This window comes from Myxine glutinosa, chromosome 1, assembly GCF_964187855.1.
Source record: "Myxine glutinosa chromosome 1, kmMyxGlut1.1, whole genome shotgun sequence".
NCBI lineage: Eukaryota > Metazoa > Chordata > Myxini > Myxiniformes > Myxinidae > Myxine > Myxine glutinosa.
This window is the reverse complement of record NC_136261.1, coordinates 158,606,566-158,633,249: the sequence shown is the minus strand read 5'-3', so window position 1 is coordinate 158,633,249 and position 26,684 is coordinate 158,606,566. Positions and strand designations below refer to the sequence as shown.

General features: G+C 44.6%; 1 protein-coding gene across 1 annotated transcript in view; it reads left to right on the top strand.

Annotated features, from left to right (window-relative positions):
- Positions 1-26,684, top strand: part of CCNF (cyclin F) — a 91,248-nt gene that overhangs the window by 18,877 nt on the left and 45,687 nt on the right. Inside the window, exons 3-6 of the mRNA XM_078771142.1 lie at positions 11,309-11,415; positions 17,048-17,115; positions 24,664-24,863; positions 25,605-25,658. Of these exons, the coding sequence (XP_078627268.1) occupies positions 11,309-11,415; positions 17,048-17,115; positions 24,664-24,863; positions 25,605-25,658 (429 nt within the window). The remainder of the gene's footprint in view (positions 1-11,308; positions 11,416-17,047; positions 17,116-24,663; positions 24,864-25,604; positions 25,659-26,684) is intronic.

Below are 26,684 nucleotides of genomic sequence, written 5' to 3'. Positions count from 1 at the left end.
ACGTGTAGTAAAATTTGACTCGGTAATTGGGCAAACGGTTCAGAAATCGGGTGTTGTCAAATTTATTTTGCTTTGGAACTCACAAAGAAAAACAACATAACCTTTATACAGCACACTGGATTCATACAAATTAACAAATTGCTTTAGAAACAGCCACTCGTACAAAGGAAAATGCAATCACTCGTATGCTGCTGAGTCCCTTCCTGGCCGTACGCCCTTCCTCATACGCTGCTGAGTCCCTTCCTGGCTGTACGCCCTTCCTTATATGCTGCTGAGTCCCTTCCTGGCTGTACGCCCTTCCTCATACGCTGCTGAGTCCCTTGCTGGCATTACGCCCTTCTTTATATGCTGCTAAGTTCCTTCCTGGCTGTACGCCCTTCCTCATACGCTGCTGAGTCCCTTCCTGGCTGTACGCCCTTCCTCATACGCTGCTGAGTCCCTTGCTGGCATTACGCCCTTCTTTATATGCTGCTAAGTTCCTTCCTGGCTGTACGCCCTTCCTCATACGCTGCTGAGTCCCTTGCTGGCATTACGCCCTTCCTCATACGCTGCTGAGGCCCTTGCTGGCATTACGCCCTTCCTCATACGCTGCTGAGTCCCTTGCTGGCATTACGCCCTTCCTCATACGCTGCTGAGGCCCTTGCTGGCCGTATGCTCCTCCTCATACGCTGCTGAGTCCCTTGCTGGCATTACGCCCTTCCTTATACGCTGCTGAGGCCCTTGCTGGCCGTATGCTCCTCCTCATACGCTGCTGAGTCCCTTGCTGGCATTACGCCCTTCCTTATACGCTGCTGAGGCCCTTGCTGGCCGTATGCTCCTCCTCATACGCTGCTGAGTCCCTTGCTGGCCGTATGCTCTTCCTCGTACGCTGCTGAGTCCCTTGCTGGCATTACGCCCTTCCTTATACGCTGCTGAGGCCCTTGTTGGCTGTACGCCCTTCCTCGTACGCTGCTGAGTCCATTCCTGGCCGTGAGCCCTTCCTCATATGCTGTTGAGGCCCTTCTTGGCAAAGTATGTCTTGAAGTCGATACGTTCCAGGTGTACTCGAGTTCATCAAAGCGTCAGTTAAATTAATTTTTTCCACATTTCATAGGCAAGTCGACTGTTCTGGGCTCTGTGAGTAAAAGGTTTACATTTCATATGCAGTCTTTAACAGCCTCATTATATAAAACATAAACCTATAGGTTCATTATCAGTGCATACTGCATTTCAGGTTTCTGTTGTGCTGGCTTGAATGTATTGCTGCATGATGCCGAAGTCCTGCATTATTTGGAATTATTTTCTGATTAAACTTTGTTGGACGATCGATTTACTTACTGCATGAACAATTGTTCAGAACAAAACTCTTTATAACCAGGGGGCTCCTGTACTGTATTTTGTATAAAACTTGCTTTTCTCACGACCAGACAAGCATGAAACGCTTCATTTTATTTTCGTTTTTCGTTAATAACTTGGCGAACGAGGACACGGTCACTTGCTGACACCTTCCCCCCGGCTCATCATTCTTTTAAAAATGACTATGCTGCGCCGTTCGATTCCAATCACCAATCGACAAGAGAAGGGATTTAAAATTTATCAATTCACAGCCACTCAAAAACCTCAATCGATCTCGGGCAAGGTACCAATCTGGCTGGCACTGTATCCACTTCATTGTGTGCACAATGCGTTATGACGCCACCACTTTATAATCTGTTTTGGCCGATAATAATAATAATCATTATGATTATTTTAAAATAATTGGTTATCGTCAAATTTTCTAATTGGCCCAGCACTAGGGTGGTCCACATATATCTATCTATCTATAATTCCAGTAATCTCTGTGTGTGTGTGTGTCTGTGTGTTTGTTTGTTTGTCTGTGACCGCTGTTTCTCGACAACCACGGGTCCGATATACTTGAAACTTGCCAGGTATATTGCTGGGGACCTGAGGATGTGCCTTTTCAAGGTTTCATATTAATCGGAGAAGTAGTTACCGAGCTATGGCGATTTCTTTACCAAACTCCGCAAGCCGTTCGCTTTGGACCAAACCATTTCATGTAAATAGAGGGGGGGGATTGTCACCGTACTCGCAAGCCGTTCGCTTTGGCTTTGCGAATGGACCAATTTCATGTAAATAGAGGGGGGGGGGGATTGTCACCGTACTCGCAAGCCGTTCGCTTTGGCTTTGCGAATGGACCAAACCATTTCATGTAAATAGAGGGGGGGGATATAATTTTAGATATATATATAGTACGGGCACGCCCTCGTATATATAAAACACAGTGTGTGTGTGTGTGTGTGTGTGTGTGTGTGTGTGTGTGTGTGTGTGTGTGTGTGTGTGTGTGTGTGTGTGTGTGTGTGTAATGTTACCGATAGACTCCTAAACGGAGAGGTTCACGTGCTTGATATTTGGCATAGACATGGCCATTGAGCCTGGGAAGAACATGGCCTACCTCAAAATATTTGACGAGATCCATATTTTTTATTCATATTTACCTCAGCACATTTCAGCGAGAAATATTATACACGGAATCTGAGCCGGTGGCAGAGCAGCGTGCTGATTCGCTCAGAGCGATCACGTGATGTTCCATCCCGCCGCCAGACCATTGAACGGAAAATATATCGAATCAATGACCATTGCCATTCACACCACATAGGTGGAGATGCAGCTACCGGGCGCCATCTTGGTTGGCACTCGATGCTGGGCGATGGTGATTTCCGTCGCACGTTTGCACGTAATTCAGAGCGAAAAGCGATTGCGTTTTTTCACCTTTTGTGTGATCGTGTTTTGTGTCGATTTTGTGCGATATGAATTAAACGTCTTTGAAACAGCTGTGAAACGTCTTTCCACAACCCTTCCGTAACCGATTGGAGCAGTTTATTGCCGCTCAAAATGGCATTTTAACAGTTGTCTGGCTTTTAAAATCTGGGACACGTTCAAAACAAACGAGATCCGCGAAGCGAGTTGGTCGAGTCGTGCTAACCAAGATGGCGACACGGCGGCTACACTTTTCACGGAGTATGAGCGTTCTATATATTTTCAGTTCAGTGCGCCAGACTCGCTCATGTACTTGATTTGTGGCATAGACATGGCCATTGGGCCTTCACGGGGTAATTTGTGCGAGGCTTTTGTCCGAGTGAGCTCGAGTCGAGAGGGCGAATGTACAGGTTGAGAATGTACGGGTCTCCCTTCCCCCGCCCGGCAACGCCGGTACTGGAGGGCATCACAGGATCGGTGAGTCTCCAAAATCCGCTTCGTGCTGTTGTCGCGAAGATGCTGGACGATGTCGCGATTGTTGTGCTGCTCTCCTACCATGAGAACTGCAACGTCATTGTTGACTGGCCCTCCCCTTCCTCCCCTCCACCTCAAACCCTCTCCCTCCTCCTCCCCCTCCCCCCTCTCCCTCCCCCTCCCCCTCCCCCATCTCCCCCTCCCCCTCTCCCTCCCCCCTCTCCCCCCTCCCCCTCCCCCCTCTCCCTCTCCCCTCTCCCCCCTCCCCCCTCCCCTCCCCCCTCCATCCTCCCCTTCCCCCCCTTCCCCTCCCCCTCCCCCCTCTCCCTCCCCTCCCCTCCCCCCTCCGCCCTCCCCTCCCCCCCTCCATCCTCCCCTCCCCCCCTCCATCCTCCCCTTCCCCTTTCCCCTCCCTTCCCCCTCCACCCTACCCCATCCCTTCCCCCTACACCCTACCCCCCTCCCCTTTCCCCCTCCCCTTCCCCCTTTCCCCCTCCCCTTCCCCCCTTGCCCCCCCTTCCACCCTTACCCTCCCCCTTCCCCCACCTCCCCCCTCTCCTCCCCCTCCCCTCCCCTCCCATCCCCTCCCCCTGCTCTCCCCTCCCTCTCCCCCCCTCCACCCTCCTCCTCTCCTCCCCTCCCCCCCGTTCCCCTCCCCTCCCCTTCCCCCTCCCCCCGTTTCCCTCCCCTCCCCTGCCCGGCAATGCCGGGTACTTCTGCTAGTATGTAATATTTAATACTATTAAAAATCCATGCTCCACAAGGCTGCCCTTGCTCCTATCTATCTATAATTCCAGTAATCTCTGTGTGTGTGTGTGTCTGTGTGTGTGTGTGTGTGTGTGTGTGTCTGTGTGTGTGTGTGTGTGTGTGTGTGTGTGTGTGTGTGTGTGTGTGTGTGTGTGTGTTTGTCTGTGACCGCTGTTTCTCGACAACCACGGGTCCGATATACTTGAAACTTGCCAGGTATATTGCTGGGGACCTGAGGATGTGCCTTTTCAAGGTTTCATATTAATCGGAGAAGTAGTTACCGAGCTATGGCGATTTAGCCGTTCGCCGTTCGCTTTGGCTTTGCGAATGGACCAAACCATTCATGTAAATAGAGGGGGGGGGTTCTGTGGTCGTTCGCTTTGGCTTTGCGAATGGACCAAACCATTTCATGTAAATAGAGGGGGGGGGGGGTTCTGTGGTCGTTACTGCCACGCGGTTTGGAATGTTTTTCCGAACGGGCACCCACGTACGGGCACGTCCTAGTGTTTATAAAGATCATAAGAACCAAATATGAGGTCAATTGGAACTTATTTCGAGGTTGCTCAAAAAATAACATTTTTAATTTATCCTGTTTTTTTCAGATGGCAGAAACTCACAGCTCCTCCACAGTTTGGTTGCTGGGCAAGTCTGAAAAGGAAATAATGTGTGGGGGACTACCAACCAAAGGACACACATTGCAAAAAATGGTGTACCATCACATACAAGAACACCATACAGTTTGTGAAAGTGCCAAACTTGGTGTACAAGCTGTGTGTGCTACTGGGAGAAAGCACGAATTCCAGTGCAGAGAGTAGATTCCTGTGAGCGCCAACTTTTGAGGTTGTATGATGCCAACAAACTGGTAAAGAAAAATAGAACCAAGACATTCAAAAACTATAGAGTGAAGGAGCAGATGTTCAAAGATGATCTTCAATCCCTCTTCGATATCTCACCAAATGATGTGCTTGAGAAAATGACGAATGAAGAAGACAAAGCATTCCTTATCATGCAGCGTGAGGATCCCTCAAGGTCACGTATGGGATCTGTGGACAACACTCTGGCAGTGAAGGAGAACAGAAAGCGTATCAGGCTTGAGAATGAAGATAAAAGAAAGAAGAAACATGCTGCTGAGACTCTAACAGCAATGCAATCTGTTCCATCAACATCGGCTGTGGTTGGTGATGAGTCTGAGATTGAAAGCTCCGATTCAGTGGACAATGAATTCAAACTCCAAAGTCCATCTTCTGCCAAACAGGCGAAAAAGGCTCCCATCAAGGTGATCACTCCAGCAATAGTGGCAACTCTGGACAGAGTAAATCTCTCAGATCGGCGTGCTACGTTTGTGGCCAGTGCTTTTGCACAATCTCTTGGTCATACCATTGAAGACATTTCTCTGTCACGCAGTGGAATTGGTCATGCTCGAATTCGTGGAAGGGAAATGATGGTCACTGAAGAAAAGGCAAATTTCTCATGTAATAGCCCACTCCTACTACACTGGGATGGGAAACTGCTCCCTGATTATACTGGTAATCACAAAGAATCTGTTGATCGAGTAGCGATACTTGTAACTGGTATGAATACCGAGAAGTTGCTTGGAGTACCAAAAATTCCCCAAGGCACTGGTGTAGCACAAGCAAATGCATGCATACAACTTCTTGAGGAGTGGAATGTCAAACAGTTGGTGAAAGGCATAGTGTTTGACACCACTGCATCCAACACAGGGCTGAGAAACGGAGCATGTACCCTCATTGAAGCAGCTTTGGATGCTGAGCTTGTCTGGATTGCATGTCGTCATCATGTGTTTGAAGTAATGCTCTCCAATGTTACAACTAAAGTCATAGGACCCACTAGCGGACCTGAGATCAGACTGTTCAAGAGGCCTCCAAAGCCAGTCGCCGACTGGGCATCCTCCGTCGTGCGAAGTCCTTCCTTGGCACACCTGAGCTCCTCACTACACAAGACTTTCATCCGCAGCTCAATGGAATACTGCTCTCCCCTTTGGGCTGGTGCTCCTGCCTCACACCTAGCTCGCCTTCGCGCTGTTGAAACCAAAGCATTCAGAATCATTGGAATCTCCCGCGATGAAGCTAACTCCAAGGGCCTCTCACTCACTCACCGCAGGCAGGTTGGTGGTCTTTCCGTCTTCTACCGACTCCTCTCTGGCTTTGCCCCCCCAGCTCTCTCTGGGCTCTGTCCCGCAAATATTCCTACAGGTCGCACAAGATCTGCCTGCAACCCTCTTTTGGTTAAACTGCCAAAATCAAGACTCTCTGCTCACCTTCACTCCTTCATTCCTCTTTTCTCCCGCCTCTGGAACAAACTCCCTCACTCTCTTCAATCCCACTCCACCCTCCAAGTCTTTAAAACAGCTGTTCACCACCATCTCTTATCTTCCCCCATCCAAAACCTTGATCTTTTCTACCCCCGCTAATTTCACCCCAATTCCCCTTTTTGAAATACCAACTTCTGTCCTGGAAGTCCTTGGTGTCCTTGTGCTTTATACTTCTCCCTCCCCCCCCCCCCCCCCCCCCTTCCCATGCCTCCTCCCCCCGGGCCCTCTCCCTTCCACACATCTCCCTGCTCTCGGATGTTGTGTTTGTGTGCTTCCCCTTTTCTCCCCATCTTGTCTTCCGCTCCCTCTTTTTGTGTATTTTGTTTGTCTGGTCGATTTGTTTGTGAAGTAAATGTTAGCTCTTTCACGAGCCTCGATTCAGTATACAAAAAACAAACAAAAAAAAAAACTGTGGCCTTTCATTGACAAGAAGAGGTTCCAAGTAGGAGAAGATAAAATATTTTCCGATAACCTTGTTGAACATCAGAATATGATACATTTTTATGCAGCTGCACTTGGAGAACAACACCCACGTGATTACTATGAAGAACTTCTGAGACTATGCCATACATTTTTGGGTGGATGTGAGGCCAGAGAGGTGAAATTCCGTGCCCCAGGAGCTATGTACAATGCCCACTGGATGATGAAAGCCATATATGCTCTCAAGATGGTTCTCTTCAAAGACCAAATAAAGCTAACATCACATGAATTGAAGGGAATTGCACAGATTGCTCTTTTTGTTGCACTTGTGTATGCGAGATTCTGGCATGAGGTGCCGCTACCCACAAAGGCACCTCTCAATGATTTGCTTTTTCTTTCAACCCTTGATTCTTACCCAGATATGGTTGTCCGTGAAACTGCTGTCAAAGCATTCACTAGACACCTCTGGTATTTGTCAGAACACCTTGCTGCATTAGCTCTTTTTGACAGCCATGTGGATGATGAGACAAAGGCAAATATGGTGAAGAACTTCAAGCGGGCTCCAAAGCCAAACAATCTTCATAGGATAGATGCTAAAGCCTTCAGGCTCTCTGACTCAGTGGACACCTACATCACAAGTCGATCTCTTGAATTATTTGGTGTTGTCATCTCAGAGTCTGACAAAGAAGTATCACTGAGTTTTCTGGAAAAGGAGCCACACCTCTGGGCCACAGACAACTCATACCAAGAGCTTGAGAAGAACATACGCAGCATGAAGGTTATCAATGACTGTGCTGAGCGAGGTGTTGCTCTCAATCCCCTCTTATCCAAACTTTCCATGACACTGACCAAGAATGAAGAGCAGAAGCAATTTGTGTTGAGAGTTGTGAAACTTCATCGTGAAAACTTTCCAGTGTCAACCAAAGTCATCTTGTCAAAGAAGTAGGCAATGTTTTGAAACACAAGTTTCTGAAAACAATGTTACGTAAAATCATTCAAATTGTATGTATTCTGATGTTTACTTTGTTTTAATTGTTCTGATAGATTTGTTTTATCGTCTCTGATAGATATTTTATATTTTCTGATGGATGATTTATTTTTTCCGATAAATGATTTATTGTCAAATTAATAAAAAAACCAAAAACCAAAAAAACAAAATATTGTCAAATTAATACATGAATGTTTAATCTAATGTTTTGTTTTTAATCTTAATTTGACTATATGAATGAACATTGAACAATGAACAATGAACAATTAAACATACATGTACATTGTACAATGGTACATTGTACATAATTATTTATTAGTTTACAAACAAACAATAACAATAATAAATAATTTGAGTAATTGAAAATAGATAATTATCTATGAATTGATGTATGATGCAAAAAATTCTGCATCCTATTATTCATTAAAATTTGTCAACATTTTGAGCAACCTCTAAATATTGTCCAATCAAGCTCAAATTTTCACCACAAACTACTTTCTTCAATAGGAATAGGGCAGGCTTGTGGAGAAATGAAGATCCAATCTTCAAATTTTTGGATCACCCTGCACAGCATGAGTATATATATATATATATATATATATATATATATATATATATATATATATATATATATATATATATATATACAGTGAAACCTTGACTTACGAGTTTAATTCGTTCTGTGACCGAGCTCGTAACTCAATTTGCTCGTTTCTCAAATTAAATTTCCCCATTAAAATGAATTGAAATGCTATTAATCCGTTCCAGCCCCCCAAAAACCACACCAATTTTTTTTGAAATATATATATATAAATATCTCGCGCTTTATATTTCACCTGTATGCAGCATACAAGTTGGCAGGATGGCCTGGACTGGAGGTACGCACACTTGACTCTAAACTGTCCAGCCTGGGTTTGAATCCCGACCCAGCTATAACCTGTCATGTCGGTGTTTCACAGGCAGGGTGATTCATCAATGTGTGTACCGCTAAACTGGGCGCCCCGTTTGCGTCCCATTAGTTGTTGGATGTTAAGGATCTCACCGTGTCTTCCACAAAGAGAAGGCGAGCTATCGCCGGCACTCTGAACAAGTTGTGGCCTGGCATGCTCTTCTCCTCTGCCGTTATATACGTCCTCCTCGGCATCTTTTTCCAGAAGAGCCCTGTCTCGTCACAGTTGAAGATTTGCTGGGGGATGTATCCTTCGGCTTCTATCAGTTCGGCAAAAGTTATAATAAAATCTTCAGCTGCCTTCACATCCGAGCTTGCTGCCTCACCATGCCTGACGACGGAGTGAATGCCGGTCCTCTTCTTAAAATTATCAAACCATCCCCGACTGGCTTTGAATGACTTCCGATGCCTCGTCCGTTGATGTTCCCGCCGTCTGCTGCACCAAATCCCCGTAAATGTCTCGTGCCTTCTCACAGATGATGCTTTCGGTCACGGTATCTCCTGCGAGCTGCTTCTCCGTCAACCACACAAACAACAACTTCTCCATCTCTTCATGGACAGAGGTCCGGAGCTTTGAAATAATCTTAACGCCCTTGGCTGGCGTTATAGCCTTTATCGACTCCTTCTGCTTCAAAATCGTACATATCGTACATATCGTAGAAGTACTACGATCGTACTGCCTCGCCAAGTCGACAACACGCACACCTCGCTCATGTTTTTCGACGATTGCGTGTTTTATATCCAAGCACATCATCCTTTTCTTCTTCTCAGTACTGCCCTTGGCACTCAATTTCTTAGGACCCATGGTTAAAACTAAGAAATTTTCCAAAATAAACAAAATGCGAAAACAAAGCAGCAGCGATATACGGCAGAGATGCTTGCACAGCAAGATAACCATGTGACCTGAACGCTCGTTGGGCCACCTGGTGGCGGGTGGCGTAAGCTCGTAACTCAGATCTCGGCTCGCATCACAAAGCAAAAAACCGCCCGAGCGACGGCTCGTATCTCGGAAAACTCGTAAGTTGGTGCACTCGTAAGTCAAGGTTTCACTGTATGTATATATATATATATATATATATATATATATATATATATATATATATATATATATATATATATATATATATATATATATATTGTGGATCTCGATGCCGGCCTTCTCCCCTTACCAAGGGGGGATTAGTCCCCTTGTCTTTGACTGGCCTGGCGGGACCGGGGACCTATGACGTCCTTCCCGGACAGCGCGAAATAGGGTATTAGGACTGGAATTGCTATTACCTTATTACTCGCGCTGCCCTGAAACGAGGAAATAATCCCCGCACGAACCACGTGTATTGAGACGCCGAGCGGTGCGTACACGCGATCCGTGCCATTTATATGGTGAACCCGGTTCTAGCGATCTTATTCGTACCACGCTTAGTCGATGGATAAATCACAAAAGCGGTCGAATTGGAAAAAAGGAAGAACGGATTTATTTACGCTATTCACAGTGGTTCAGAGAAAAAGGGGACACAGTGCAGCCTTATACAGTCTTAACTTAATGCCCAGGACAAACGGGCCCGTCACACACACACTTACACAGGGTTTGCACCTGCAGGATGATGGTCCGCGTCCAAGGATGGCTCTCGTGCAGCTCCCTCCGGTCTCCGGCTCGTCCCCATGCAGATGGTAAGTAGAGAAGGCAGGAGCTCTCCGCGTGTCGTTTGTACGCACAAGGTTATTACGGGGCGATTTGGTAGGGTGTGGGCTCTGGCGGTTAATCACTGGCAGGCTATTACCGCGTTTACTCGCATGGCTGAAGTAGGCGCTATTCGCCACCGGCCCGTCTGGCTGCAGCCGTGTACTCAACGCCTCTTCTTCCTCTCCTCTCTGGCGCATACGTTATATGTGAGGTACAGTTCAAAGCCTCAAAGCGAGCGATGCGAGTCAAGTTCTCCTTCAAAGTCCGGCTCGTAAATTCTCTCAAGTGCTCACAATGCGCTCGCCCCCTCAAGTCCTTTATCTCTCTCTACTTGCGAGTCAGTCCTCTCAATCAGTCCTTCTCTGCGAGTCCTGTCCAAGGGCTTTGTGCAGTGACTTTTATAGGCACGCCCCGCGAACCTTCTGGAACTCACCAGACGCGCCTCTCCACGCCCTCTCATGTCATGCCGTTCGAGCCCTGGTTGGCTGGTGGCTCTTACCATCATCGCCTCTGACGCTCCTCCTTGATGCTGCCCCCACCCCGACCTCGCGCGCCTCCTTCTCAGGCCTACCTCGTGTTATTCGACTAGTGAGTGAGCAACGGGCAGCAAATGCTGCGGGCAGCCAAAGCGTAATAAACTGAGCGGGCAGCCAAATGGGGCGCGGGATCAATTACGCTCATAGAGGTGGAATGGGAGGGTGAACGCAAAATGACCGGGACCTAAACTCATGTCTTTACACAACGCAGATATTAATAGGGGAAATGGCCTATACTTACACATACTATGACATAACTAATACCACAAGTGGGCTTACGTGTTGCTCGTGGACTAACTATGGGGGGCAACCCTTTAACCTTTAATGATCAATATGTGCAATTCTCAAAACCGTAGCAATATATATATATATATAATGTCTCCAAATGATAGTTTTCTACCTCTACTATGTGAAGTGTGCTCCATTCTTTCTTCCTGATCAACAGGTGAACACTCGCTTTCGGCACCTTGTCCGACAGCACCCAAGCATCTGGGCCTCCATTTCCTTTGCTGACTTGTGGCCTTCTCCCAACCAGTTTTCGCTTTTTCAACGGTGAGTCTTCACACAATTCGAGGTGGGGGAAAAAAACCTGAAAACGCCACAATCGTTCTCCCATAAGCTGGTACTAATGTCACAACTTGGGACGGTTTTAGTTTGCAGTTTGTCCCAGACCTTATTAATTTTCTCTTGTATAATTTTCTCTTTGCCAATATTGCCCGAGTTATTTTGTTGGTGAGAAAAAATGAGGAGCCTCCTTTTCTGATTAGTGCCTCACAATGGTGACATTAAGCAAGTATGGATGTGTTATTCACTTTTGATTGGTCAGATAAGTGGGCAGGATGTGACGTAGTGGGCTTATAAGATTTGGTCAGAGAGAGTGCATTCACCTTTGAACTGACATCTGGTTTCGCCTCTTGATCCATATATAAACTATCATATTGGTGCTTCGAGGGCATAGCATGTCATGGTATCGAGTGTGCCGCTTGTCTGAGATGCTAAGCTGGAGACCTGTCTGGTGGATATTTCAGATCCCACATGACCATTTGAAAAGAGTTGGCCATTGTGTGCTGCTGCCCTGGCCAAATTCCATATTCCTGACATAACTTGTGGCCCCCTATAACAGTGTTGATATGTCCAAGGTTGTATGTCACCTATGGAAACTGCTTTAGCAGAACCTATGATCTGGAAAGATTGTATTTCATGGATGATTGCATTGTAATGACCTCGGATGGTGCCATTTGTGTTTGGCTTTGACCTCTTCCCTGTTAAACCTCTTGAAGTTAGAATTGTGTTTATGTGACATTGAAAAATGTATTGCATGTTATCTTCCGTTTCCGGTTACCTGGTCTTGGTCACTTCTCTTGGTCTTCCGGGAGATCTCCTTCCAAAAAGCTAAGTAATCGTTCTGGATTCGGCTGTGCTGCCGTAAATTTTATGCTCTGTTCGTGTCGATTGTTTTTTGTATTGAGTACTGTGGACTGTGTACATTCACAGGTCTGTATGTTTGTTCAAGCTCGTTACCCTGCGCTCGCAAAGCGAAAAGTGTGGTTAAGCATTCAGTTATGTACGTGTGCTGTACGTGTCTGCATTTTAAAAATTCATTTTCTCGGCAACAGTTGGTCCGATTGACACAAAAGTTTACCATTGAAGTGCCTCCGCCTGTAGAATTTTTTTTTTATTCATAATTATGACGTCATAGGTCACGTGGTATGGACGCCATCTTGGAAAAACGTTACACCTCGACCAAACCGCTCAATGGAAAATATTGAAACGTGGCTCATTGTCAAGTACTCACCATGGGGAATAAGATTTGTTGATGGTGATGTCATCGGTGCCTTAATTATGATGTCATAATTCGACAAGTACAACGCTTGATCTGATCAGTATGAATAAAACAAAAATTCCTCTGCAACTGTTAGACCGATGGACACAAAATTTTCAGAATATGTGTTGCTCCGCCTGTATAATTTTTTAATGATAATTATAACGTCATAGGTCACGTGGTACAGACGCCATCTTGGAAAAAAATCGAAAAAAGTTGCACCTCTATATCTCCGAAACCGCTACATGGAAAATTTTTAAACGAGGCTCATTGTCAAGTACTCCGCTTGGGGAATAAGATATGTTAATGATGATGTCATCTGTGCCTTCGTTATGACGTCATAATTTGACAAGTACAACACGTATCTGACCATTGTGAAATTTTTTTCTCAGCAACTGTTGGTCTGATAGGCACGAAATTTTCACCATAGGAGCAACGCTTCGTCTGATCAGCTTGAAATGTATTCAGCGTGATCTATGCAACAATTATATGAGAGAATATAAATTTATGATGTCATCGCTCACGTGGTCTGGCAGCCATATTGTATGAAATAAAAAAAAAAGTTAAAAAACAGAAGAGTTGGCTCACAACAAGTTGACTGCGCAGGGTAAGTAATCTATGAATACCATCTAGTTTGATATACCTTGATCCTCTGTCTTGGGCTAGGATAGGTTTGGGCCTATTCATTTTTTGTTGGTGTTCCCAACCTACTCCACCCCATACCCCCAACTTTTCAAATATATATATTTTCAGATCAGACCCATTGTGTCATTGTTGCGAGTATATTTTCCTGTTTGTGTTTTCTCCAATTTTCTATGTTAAATCGTACCTTGTTGGGGCTTTCCACACTTTCTCAAATTCCTGTATGCTGAAAAAAAGTGCGTATGAAAACCTTCAAGGCCAGTGGTATGGGGCTGCGCAGACCACCTCATCTGTGGTGGTAGACCACCATCATACTTACGTATCTAGATGACGCTCTCTCTCATGAATTCTCAGCTATTTTGGCCAACAACATAAATATTTTAAACTTTTTATATTTATGGTTGCAAATTCAGAAATGTTGTGGTAAATGCACGTTAACTGTAAATACACGTTGTTCTCGGTTAACGTTGTGGTTACGTTCCTGAAAACACGGATAAGTGAATGAAACAACGTTAAATGGATCAATTTTTCTCATTATAATTGATGTAAATAGAAGGGGGGGGGGGGGGGGGGGGGGCGGGGGGCGGGGGTTTAAGTTCCTTCGTCCCCATTAAATGCATCAAATTGAAGTAAATTCACATACTTTTCATTGTTTATGTATTCTGTATTGTACATTGTAATACAGTACAGGAAGTCCCTGGTTTACTAATGTCCGTTCATACTAACATTGTACTTTATAATTATTTAATCTTTCCAATGTTCGATCCAATCACACAAACACGGCTTGCATGGCTATGTTGAACATACAGTTTTTTGAACATACTGCGAGCCAAGTGCTAAATACAGGAAATCGCACCTTGAGAGTTGATTAACCATTCACACCATAATTCACAACTCGTTAACACGGGCTGCTTCGCGTCACCACTTTTTCGCCATTTCACACGTGTCATTCTCCCCACGTGACACGAGGAAACCAATTTTCCCCACGGGACAGCATTTTTTCCATGGTGAGTGGAGGGTGGCGAGTCACTGATACCTGGAGCGTTCTCCTCCTTGCTGTGATTTGAAGGCTTCTGCTGGTTGTTAAGATGACTGCGTTCCTCACTCCCGAAAAAAAAGCATCAATGGTTGACTGCTTGCTGCTCTGCCTCTTCTTTTCTTTATCAATTTTCAAAGTAGCACAGAAGACGTCTGTGACATTTCTATAACCGACGACGTAATAGTGAATTATAAATAAATATTCACGACATTCTGTGAAGCATTGGTATCGAAGTAGAATAGACGTTATATCGAAACAACGTTAACCAGGACGATGACAAGCAGGGACACCCTGTAATAACACTCAAAAAAGTATGAATCATAGTCAGAATAGTTTATGCTGTTAAATTACTTTCCATCTAGCAAATATGTTGGTTTTTGTAAACATATTCACCACAATCCAATGTAGTCACAAAAACACCCTGGATACTTTTACACCACCACTAATGGTGAGGTCATAGGCCTCTTGATTTATTGAAGAAGTTATTTTTCTCAATTTCAGGTTTTTAATATCCCTAAACAACAACAACAACAACAACAACAACAACAAAGTACGACCATATTCTATTCAGCAGCGCTGCTCTTCCCTTTTTTCTTTTTTTTTGAAACTTGACATCCAAATTTAGCAATTTAGGTATTTTTTGTTCTTAAAGAAAACATGATAAAAGCTGGAAAATTACTATAAATACATTTGTTAAAATCTTCGCTTTTTTTTTTACTGTGAAAACATGTATTCGGGAAAAAAGATGTGACATAATGATCAGCTTGGCTCTGGTACATCAAGGACATGGTAATATTAAAGTTTATCTATTTTATGGTGTAATTAACTTGTTGTACGAGTACAACTACATATATTAATCAAATTGACATTGTAATCAAGAAGCGCTGGTTTATTCAAAATTTATACACGACTATAAATACCTGTTTGGAGTGGCAAGAGCATGGATCTTTAAGATGGAAATGGCCACTCCAACCTAGAACATTCCCATGCACCCAGAGTTCAACTTGTTTCGTCCAATGGTTTAGGAATCCTTACTATAAGTTATGGAACGGTGTTTTTGTGTGTTTGTGTCTTTGTTTATTTTGTCACACGACTACTCCTACATTTCTGGGGTGTTTTATCTTTTCTGGTGGTCTTGGAATGGTGAAGAGAAGAGGGATGCAAATTCTCAAGTATCGTGTAGCTCCACCCTTCGGATGTAGCACCATCTTGAGAAGCCCAGTTTGCAGAGGTTGTCTCCTCACAGCAATCGGTTCCCCTTCATATCCTCCAACGGTGTCAAACCCCTCCTTGTCGGTACCCTCCCCCACATATTGTTGTACAAGCCCGTGTCCTTCCAACTCCAACCCTTCTATATGTCGCCTCTTTCTGGATCCCTCCTCACCCCACCTTCAAAGGTACCCCTCACCCACTCTCAAAGGTGCCCCTCCCCATCAAAGGTGTCCCCTCGACCCACCTCCTCAAAGGTCCCCCCTCGACCTGATCCTCATTCTTTTCCACATTCCTTATTTGTCCAAGTCTCCTATTTTGTCCCTCAACACTGCTGTTAGTAGGAGAGGGGAGGGGTGGTCCACTCTTCTTCACTTATATTTTTTGTTCTGTTCCGTCCTGAGCCGTTCTTTGTTCCAGCTCTCACATGAGCCATGACATTGCATACAAAAATACCGATGTAGAGCAGCAGAAAAATATTGTCAGTCTGGTAGAGATGCATTGATGGGAGTGAAAGCTGGTGTCCACTGTTCTGCTGGTTGTGGTGACCATAGTCAGATTCAACACTCAACCCTTCCCTTCCTCCACCATCATGGTCGATGTGCATTGAATCCCCCCACCCATTGCACTGCATTCCTTTTCCATGGTTCGAGAACATATCCATACTATAAAAGGAACTGTTTGTGCGTGCGAACTCCATCCGTTGATTGGACAGTTCGCCTGACTCCAACCACAGTTTCTAAAATATGATCGTCAATTTAGGAACCCGTTAGAATTACCCATTAGAACAATTTATAATTTATTTACCCTTTATAACAAATTAGAATTGCCCTTTCTCTCAAGGAGCACTTTTACTGCAGGGGTTATGCATGTTTGAGGTTAATTCTGACTATTTTCTCATAAAATTGTGATGGGCTTCTGTGAAGTCGGTGACATCATGATAGGGGAGCAGAAAGCATTAATTATTCTGCTGTTTCGACATGGGAATGGCAGTTTGCTTTTATGAGCTGGTGGAGGGTGAGGGTAAAAATGGGAGAACTTTGGAAGGGGTCGGGGGTCGGTGGTTTGAGGACTTTCGATGGGAGAGAGGCTATCCGGGGATTTTGAAGGATTGAGTGTGGGGAGGGGAAGGGTGAGGACTTTTGGGGGTGGGGGAGGATTGTGGCAAAGATGAGCCAGAGTTGGGAGAAGGGTTGTGTGTGACTGGCTACTGCTGTCCTCGATCACCCTACGGGTAACGTGCTACTTCTGGCCACTTTCGTTACTGACTGCAGGATACATGCTTGGCTTATATATTCTGTTGCATTAACAGAAAAGTTTGAGCCTAAATTAATTGTTCTACATGCTTGCAATCACGTGATTGTATTACTGTGATTGAAGGTTGATATTCTGCCTTTTTGAATCATGAACTTGAACATGCTGTGCAAGCTTGTTTTTTATTAACTTTTTTTTATTCTTGAATCTGATCCCAGAGCATCCAAAAATGGCAATTTTGAGGCGTCTCTGAAGCTTGCCTTGGCGTTCCTCTACAATGAAGGCCGTAAGTCTTTCACCTGCATGCTTGCTTATCCTGAGGTCATCTTTATCCACTTTCACACCATGATATTTCTCTTCAACAATGTTATTTTAACAAAAAGCTTAAAACTGGAGTGAGGGGAAATACGCATGGTCATGTTTTTGATTGGTTAGTGGAGACGTCGTTTGCATGCATCGAAAAATGGCAATTTTTAGGCTTCTGTGAAGCTTGCTTTGGTGTTTTTGTTCGTCTCACCTGAGAAGGGGGTGAACGATCTTTCAACCCCTGACTCTGACTCCGCTACTGGACCGGCCGACATCAGCTCACGTGTCCCTAAAATCCTGCTCGCTGGTCTTTCATTTTTCTCTCTGCCTTTTTCACCCTGTCATTTGCATCAGGTCATCTTCCATTTGATTGGAAATCTGCCGACATCACTGCATTGCATAAGGTATAAAATCTGATCCCCTCAACTACAGACCTATCCAGCTTAATTCCAATCATCAGGAAGGTCATGGAATCCATCACCACAGTTGCTGTGGAATCCTTCCTTTTCTCCAACAACCTCATCTCAGTTCACCAATTTTGTTTCAGACCAGGTAACTCTACCTTCGACATGCTGCTTCTACTCAAAAACAATGGATGGAGGCCCTCAATGTCAGACATGACATCAGGGCTGTCTCTCTGGATATATCCTTTGCTTTTAATACAGTCTGGCATCCTGCCTTGCTCTCCAAAATATCTGCCTATGGCATCCAGGCCGCCTCTGCACATGGCTCACTGACTTCCTCTACTCCCTTAGCGAAGGTGTGGCTCTAAACGGAGTCCTTTCATCTCTTTCCTATCAAGGCTGGAGTGCCCCAAGGCAGTGTTCTATGCCCCATCCTATTCGTAATCTCCATCAATGAACTGTCTGAATCTCTGGGAAATCCTTTGTCTAATTGTTGACGATTCCATCCTCTGCCATTCAGGGAGGAAGGTTGCAGCCCCTTCCCTCTCCTCAGACGTTGACAAAATCACAAGATGGTCAAACACTTGGAATATGTTTTTCAGTCCTGAGAAATCTCACTCTCACTATCTCGGAAAGGACCGTAATTGGAGTTTCCTTACGTGTCCATCTTGTCCACCCCACCAATACTTTTCTTATGATCCTCTTGAGGAAGGTCAGTCATTCAACCTCCTGGGTCTCACTATCAGATATAATCTTTCTTGGACAAAACCCATTTCAAAGATTGCCTCCAAAAGTAAACTTCTTTGTATAAACTCCTTCCTTGGCACACCTGAACTCCTATCCACCTGCAAGACCTTCATCCACAGTTTGATGGAGTATTGCTCTCCCCTCTGGGTTAGCTCCACTGATTCACATTTTGCTCAGCTTGATACAGTGGAAACCAAAGCCGTTAAGATTTTTTTTTTTTTTTTTTTTTTTTGGTATACTGAATCGAGGCTCGTGAAAGAGCTAACATTTATTTCACAAACAACTCAACCAGACAAACAAAGTATACAAAAAGAGGGAGCGGAAGACAAGATGGGGAGAGAAAGGGAAGCACACAACCACAACATTTGAGAGCAGGGAGAAGTGTGGGAGGGAGAGGGCTTGGGGGCAGGAGGCGTGGGAAGGGGGGGGGGGGGGGGGTGGGAGAAGTATAAAACACAAGGGGGCCGAAATTAGCGGGGATAGAAAAGATCAAGGTTTTGGATGGGGGAGGATAAGAGATGGTGGTGAACAGCTGTTTTAAAGACCTGGAGGGTGGAGTGGGATTGAAGAGAGTGAGGGAGATTGTTCCAGAGGCGGGAGAAAAGAGGAATGAAGGAGTGAAGGTGAGCAGAAAGTCTTGATTTTGGCAGTTTAACCATAAGAGGGTTGCAGGCAGATCTTGTGCGACCTGTAGGAATATTTGGGGGACAGAGCCCAGAGAGGGCTGGGGGGGGCAAGGCCAGAGAGGAGTCGGTAGAAGACGGAAAGACCACCAACCTGCCTGCGGTGAGTGAGTGAAAGGCCCTTGGAGTTAGCTTCATCGCGGGAGATTCCAATGATTCTGAACGCTTTGGTTTCAACAGCGTGAAGACGGGCTAGGTGTGAGGCAGGAGCACCAGACCAGAGGGGAGAGCAGTATCCATAGAGCTGCGGATGAAAGCCTTGTATGTGGTGAGGAGCTCAGGTGTGCCAAGGAAGGACTTCGCACGACGGAGGATGCCCAGTCGGCGACTGGCTTTGGAGGCCAGATTTGAAATGTGGTTTTCCCAGGAAAGATCATGGCAAATAGTGAGACCCAAAAGCTTGAGTGACAGAACTTCTTGGAGAGGATTATTCAGAAAGTGGATGGGAGGGTTTTCCAGTCGGTCTTTTCAGAGAGACATCGTAAGAGTGAGATTTATCAGGATTGAAAGACATGTTCCATTTGTTTGCCCAGTCTGTGATTTTGTCCAGGTCTGCAGAGAGTGAGGAGGCTGCAGACTGCCGATCTGAGGGATGAGGAATGGAGCGACAGAGAGTAGAGTCGTCAGCAAAGAGATAGAGAGGATTTTCAAGAGAGTCAGAGAGATCATTGATGAAGACCAGAAAAAGCACAGGGCCCAGAACACTACCTTGGGGAACTCCAGCCTGAACAGGAAGAGGAGATGAGAGAAACCCATTCAGGGCCACACGTTGACTACGACCAGAGAGGAAGTCCACCAGCCATGCGTGGAGATTTCAATGGATACCAAAGGAGGAGAGTTTGGTGAGCAGAGCAGGGTGCCAGACCGTATCGAAGGCACGTGAAATGTCAAGGGAGACGGCTCTAATTTCCTGTTTGGCGTTGAGGACCTCCATCCATTGTTGAGAAAGCAGAAGTAGCATGTCCAGAGTAGAGTGACCAGGTCTGAAACCAAATTGATGATCAGAGATCAAGCCATTGGAGAAGAGGAAAGATTTCATATCTGAAGCAATGATGGATTCCATGACTTTGCTGATAATTGGGAGAAGGCTGATTGGTCTGTAGTTGCTGGGATCTGTTTTTGCACCTTTTTTGTGCAAAGCGGTGATGTTGGCTGATTTCCAAGCAGATGGCAGATGACCTTGAGCAAAAGAGAGGGTGAAGAGAACAGAAAGAGGGAGTGAAAGAGCGGAAGCACATGATTTTAGGACCCGTGGGCTGATGCCGTCAGGACCAGTTGCAGAATCAGAGTCGAGGGTTGACAGAAACTTTTCCACCTTGTCAGGAGGAAAGGACACAGAGTCCAGGAGCAGCTGGGTACGACTGGGTAGGGTGGGTACAGAGAGGGATGGGTTTGGGACACAAGATTTAGAGGCAAACACAGAGTTGAGGCATTCAGCTTTTTCTCGTGCGGAGGCAGCCGTTAAGCCGTTTGAGGTGAGGGAGGGGATGGAGGGGGAACAAACACCAGAAACAGATTTGACCAGACGCCACCAGGATTTGGAAGAGGGAGACAGATAAGAGAGTTCGGTCTTGAGAACGGTGAGATATTGTTTCCTGGCTCTCCTGAGGGTGGACACACACTTGTTTCGGGCTTTGTGAAAGGAAATGAGATTTCCTTCCGTTGGATTTGCTTTCCAGGAGACGAAAGCAAGTTGTTTCAGGGCAACAGCCTCACCACAAGATTCCGTGCACCATGGACGGGAGGAAGGGTATGACAACTGAAGACGAGATGGGATAAATCTGTGCATGAGAGAGAGCAATTTACTTTGAAAGAATTCCCAGGATGAGTTGATGTCAGAGGCGGTAGAGATGGGAGACCAGTCCAGATGATTGATGGCTGCTTGAAGACCGTGCCAGTTGGCCTGAGTGAAATGCCAGACTCATCGACGCTGAGGAGGCTCTCTGAGAATGGTCAGAGAGATGTCCACTTTGACAAGCACATGATCAGATGAGCCGATTGGAGCAGAAGAAGAGCAGCAGACATTTTCAGGGAAGTTTGTCATAACCAAATCCAGAAGAGAAGATGCTCCGTTGACTGAGATCCGGGTCGGGAAATTGACAGATTGTGTTAGTCCCAGTGAGTCGCAGAAGTCCTTTGCTGAAGAGCCATGGCTGGTGAGAGAGGTAACCACACCCAGCCAACTGGCATGGTGACAATTGAAATCACCACATATGAGGAAGAGAGAGTTGGGATGGGTAGATAGAAGTTGGCCATATTATCAGACAGCGAGATGTAGATGGAGTCATCGCTGTTTGGTGGACTGTACAACACACATATGAACAAAAGGTGGGAGCGAAGGGGAAGCCTTAGCCAAAGGTATTCCTGGGGGTGAGGTGGAGAGAGGGCAGTGGAGGGCGAGTGAGGAAGAGTTTTTTATAAAGATAGCAACCCCACCTCCAGGACGAGGCTCAGGTCTATCATACCGGAGGAGGGAGTAACCTGGGAGAGATACCAAGGCATCAGAGACATCATGAAGGAGGAAAGTTTCTGTTGAGCAGATCACATCTGGTTTGTCAGAAGCAACCTGTATGGAGAGATCAGTCAAGTTTGAGCGAAGGCCCCGGATGTTTGAGGTCCATACCGTTAATGAAGAGGAAGGGGGAGCATCGTGTCCAGAACAGGGGGGGGGGGGGGGGGTAGGGTAAGACGTGGAAGAGGAGGAAGAGGTAGGGAGAGCTGTTGAAGGTGTGTCAGAGATTTCAGAGATTTCAGAATAGCTTGGAGAAAGGGAAGATGGGGTGGAGAAAAGGTTTGATGGAGATTGGGTGAGGCACAGTGAGGTGTTATTTGAGGAGGGGGAAGAGCGAGGAACAAGGTTGGGGGAGATGAAGGTGAAAGTTGGAAGGGGGAAGAAGCAGGGAGGATGCTTTGAGGAGGAGGGGTGAGAGGGGAGTCTAGGAGGGGAGGAGCGAGGGAGATTCTCGGAGGGGAGGGGTGTGGGGGGAGTTTAGGAGGGAGGGGAGGGAAGGGGCAAAGGGGGAGATTTGAAAGGGATGGGTGATGGGGAGGATTTGGAGGGGAGGGGTGAGATTGGATTTTGAAAAGTGTACGATTCATGGGAAACGAACATTTTTTGCAAAATGAGTTTGAGACCTTCGAGTCAAAAATACGTTTGAGGACACTGAAGGAGGGGTGGAGTTCTGGATAGTTTCGGGAATGTAGAAAGGAGGAACTGTAAGAGATGGTATTATATATATTTTTTGGAATGAATAGATTTGGTGAGCAAGACGAAAGCATCCTTTTGTAGGAAAAGAAGAAAAGGGTGTTATAATATATGAGAGAAAATAGTTGTTCAGGGGAGAGATTATACATTTCTAACCATGTGATCGCGTGATCGCGAACGAAGAACGAACGAACAAAAAAGAACAACAAATAAACGAATAAGACCTGGGAAGGAAATATTTTTTTGGGGTTTTTTTTTTTTTTGAGTAGAGATATTAAACAAGGAGGTATGGGGTGAACGACTGGGACAAAACAGAGAACGAAAATAAATGCAGCGCATTCGACGAATCGCTGAGAGAAAAACAAAACCTTTTGGTTTTGCCGGTTGGTCCAACAAAAAAACAAAACCAAAACAAAACAAAAAAACAAAAGAAAAAACAAACAAAAAAAGGACATGCATGGTCTACCATCAACCCACTTCTTGTAAAACTACCTAAATCCAGGATCACTGCTCACCGCCAATGATTTGTTCCTTTTTTTTTCTCCTGCTTGTGGAACCAACTTCCACATTTTCTTCAATCTCGTTATTCCCTCCAGGTCTTCAAGCCAGCTGTTTACCACCATCTCAAATCGTCACCAATCTAAAACTATGATATTTTCTACCCTCGTTAACCCCACCACACCCAATCCCTCTTCCTTCCAATTTTCCAGTTTCCCTCCTGAGAGTTTTCTTCCATATTGTCCATTCTATGCACCCTCTCCTGCCCCTAATTCCTCCCCACACCCGTTGTTTGTCCAAGTTTGCCTCTATCTTGGCCCTTAAACTCTGCTGCTGGTGTTTCTCCTTGCTCTCTCAACTGTTCCTCGAGATTGTCCTGATCCGTTCAGTGCTCTTAAAGCTCTTCCATGAGCCTCGACTGTGTATACAAATAAGAGAAATACTCGCACCATGGCCATTGGCCAACCTGAGTAAATATAGATGTGCAAAAAATTACAAATATTGTTTTCTTTTTTTTTTATACATATATTTTTTTGTGAACACAAATTTGAATTCGTCTGAGACATTCACAATATGAAGCTCTCTGCCAAATTTGGCGATTCTAGCATGTCTTCGTTGTCTAGTTATTCTGCCGAGAAACATGAATAAAACAGGGACACAAATGGGATCATCGCAATACTCTTGCGCTCTGCTTACGGCTGCGGTGTGAGTAAGAAGACAGAGGGTTTAAAAATGCAGAGTACATTTAAAATGTAATTTTGGAATATGTATCACATTTTAAATGCAAAATTATTAACCCTTATTTCATTGCTGTGCAAAGCTGTGTGCGTGTGATGTAATTTATTGAACTTGCAATTAATGATATAGGTTACAGGATATCTTGGCGCAGCCAAACACACCTTTAGGATCAGGCACAGCTTATTTGGACATAATCCACATTCAAAGTAGAAAAGATCTAGTGGTTTAATTGGACAACATTGTTGAACTATGTACATGATGGTCTCGGTGTGCTAGTCAAGTCTGTGAGCCTTGGCGTACACCTCAGATCATGGGCTCAACTAGCTACTAACCTCTAATGTATCCAAGACCGACTGGGTGCACTGGTCGAGCCCGTGGTCTGAGAGAAATGCTGTGAATGTTATCCTGAAACACAATTTGCTGTGTCTGCAGATGTTGTACACGCAGTATTTGTGCATTTTTCACTTCTCTGGTTAAATTGGACAACTTTGTTTCAATTTTATTATTGGAAAAAAAAAAGAATTCCAGAAGAGCTTTTTTAACTGCATTGTCACAGCGGCTGCAGATTACATTACTTCTGGAAATTTAGGATCAGGTTTATCTGCATGGGGATATTCAGGTTTATCTCGGATATGCAGGTTTATCTGCACGGGATTCACGCACTCATTCACTGATACACACTACGACTACAACAGCCTCTCTGATCACTTCGGGAAGGGTGAGCATAAACATATAGGAAAGTGTCATTCTTAATGTTTTATGCCTTTTTAAGCGGTGAAGCCGCTTCAGTATTTAGCTATGTCCGTCCAGCCGTCAAAAATGAAGAAGAAATTTTCTAATGGGTTCAAAAGGGTTATTCTAATGGGATTTGATCGTTTCTAGGCTTTGCATATTTCATATTAAAAATGCCAAACTGAACCGTTTCCTTTGTACACAGGTGTGATTTGTATTTAAAGGGGGCATTTAAAACTACTCCAAAATGGCAGACTTTTTAACCATTTTTTTTTAAGCAGACCCTTCCCCCATCATCCTATTATGCTTTATATATATATGCCCCTTCCCTGCCTTCCTCCACTTTTTCACCCAAGCTCCTTTCCCTTTTATTCCAAATCCTTTCATACTTTGTACCATACTTTCTCTCTTTCTTCCCTGTCTTCTCCTTCCATTTCTTTTTCTATATGTAGTCCTCTACCCCCTTTCCTCCCTCCACCACTGTTATCATTGAGATTCATTTCTGTGCCTTTTTTGGGCAGTGTCATTAGAGGAGGAGAGTCGACCAGAGGTGAATGGCAGCTGGGCTACGGCTTACCTCCTCCGTGCAGAACGGCAAGCCACTTCAGGCACAAGTACTCCTTTTTCGTGGCTTTTCATTAGACCACCATGGTCCCCTGGGGGTGGTTGCTGCAAGGCTTTCGTGTTTCGTTGTCTACAATCCGGATCCCAATATGATGGGGTGAGAGTCCTAATCAGAGAATATACTTTAATGGTTTAGTAATTAATTCTTCCATTATTTTGAGCATTTAGATTGGTGTGAAAGGCTCAAAGATATTTACATTCACCACCGAATGTGGGCAGAGATAATGTTTTCATCCCTGTCTGCCTGTCTGTTTGTGAATATGATATCTCAAAGAGTTGTGGACAGATGTGGACGAAACTTGGTTGGACAGGTTGGGTGTGTGACAAGGAAGAATTTATTCGATTTTTGTGAAGATCCGTATACGTATCTGGATCAGATAAAAAAAATTAGGGATTTTTCATCATTAAGTTATAGGGCTAAAAACAAAATATGGGATGATATCTCAAAGTTATGGATGGATTCGGATGAAACTTGGTGGACTGGTTGGGTGTGTGACTCCGAATTGATTCGATTTTGGTAAAGATACAGATCTGGATACGATAATTTTATTAATTTTCAAGTGATTCTTCACCATTGAATGATAGGGCCAAACATGATATTTCAAAATGTTGTGAATGGATTATGACAAAAACTATGTAGATGAGTTTGTTTGGCAAGAAGAGCAAGCGATGTGATTTTGGTTCATGTCCGAATCCAGATCCGGCCTATCGGTTGGATACAAAACGTGAACTATTCAGCCTGGCAGAGGTATGCGTGCTACTGAGTGCTATGCTCGGTGAAACTGTAATGGCACCTCAGGTGCAGATAGTCATGTTTATGACGACATTTCTTTTCCAGGTTTATTCGACCATTGCGCTCTTCTGCCTTGCAAAAGTTCTTGGCTTTCTTGATGTGAGTATTTTACTTTAAACGTTTGTCATAAACATTATTTTCATGGTAATCTTCTGCATGAGTATTTTTCTCAGATGAAAATCTTTCGTCCCATGCAGGGATTAAGCTGTGTTAACATTTGTTACAAGATTTGGCTAAATTGGTCCAAAAATGTTTGGCCAAATCAAAATTTCCTTTTTGGTAAATGAAGCAAAATTATTCAGTTTTGAAATAAAGTATTCTCTCACTTTAAACAAGGGATGCATTCTTAGAACATGGTGTTTAAAGAAAACCCCTTTCATGGTTTACCCAGTCCTTGAAAGTTCTGGACAAATGAGAGAGAATTTTCCAGTACTGCCATGCTGAGTAAATTTCGAATTCTGCCTGGTCAGAATTGTTAATTCTGTTGAAAGAGAACGTTACCAGTTTGGTAAATCCCTGAGGGAAGTTAAAAGGCGAGCCAAAATAGTTTTTCATGCATAAATGATGCAAGTGTTTATGGAATGTCATGCTTAAGCAGATATTTCACTTTTAATAATTTTATAAAAAATATATATTCCACTTTGACATCATGGGGTATTTTGTGTCGACCAGTGACAAAATATCTCGATGTAATCAATTTTAAATTCAGGCTGTAACATAACAAAATGTGAAAAAGTCAAGGGGTGTGAATACTTTCTGAAGGCACTGTAATTTGCAACCAGTGAATTTTAATTTGTACATGTTTTGTTGAGGTATTCTTGATTATGTAACTTTTTTTTTCAACAATACCAGTGTTTCAGTTGATCTCTTCTGTTATGAATAAAAATGTTCATTAGGAAACATTTTCTACAAAATTCTTAATTCATCTAAATGTGCATTATTGGACAGGGTGAATACTGTTGTTCACGGATCCGTTAACATCGACCCTGAACCTACCAGACCGAAACGGGCTTCATCTCTGAGGCGTTCTGAGTTATGGCGATTATTATTCTCACACACGTGGGCTGAGGAGAATCACGAGGACCTTATCTCTTTTGAAACCAAACGGGTTTATTTCCAAAACAC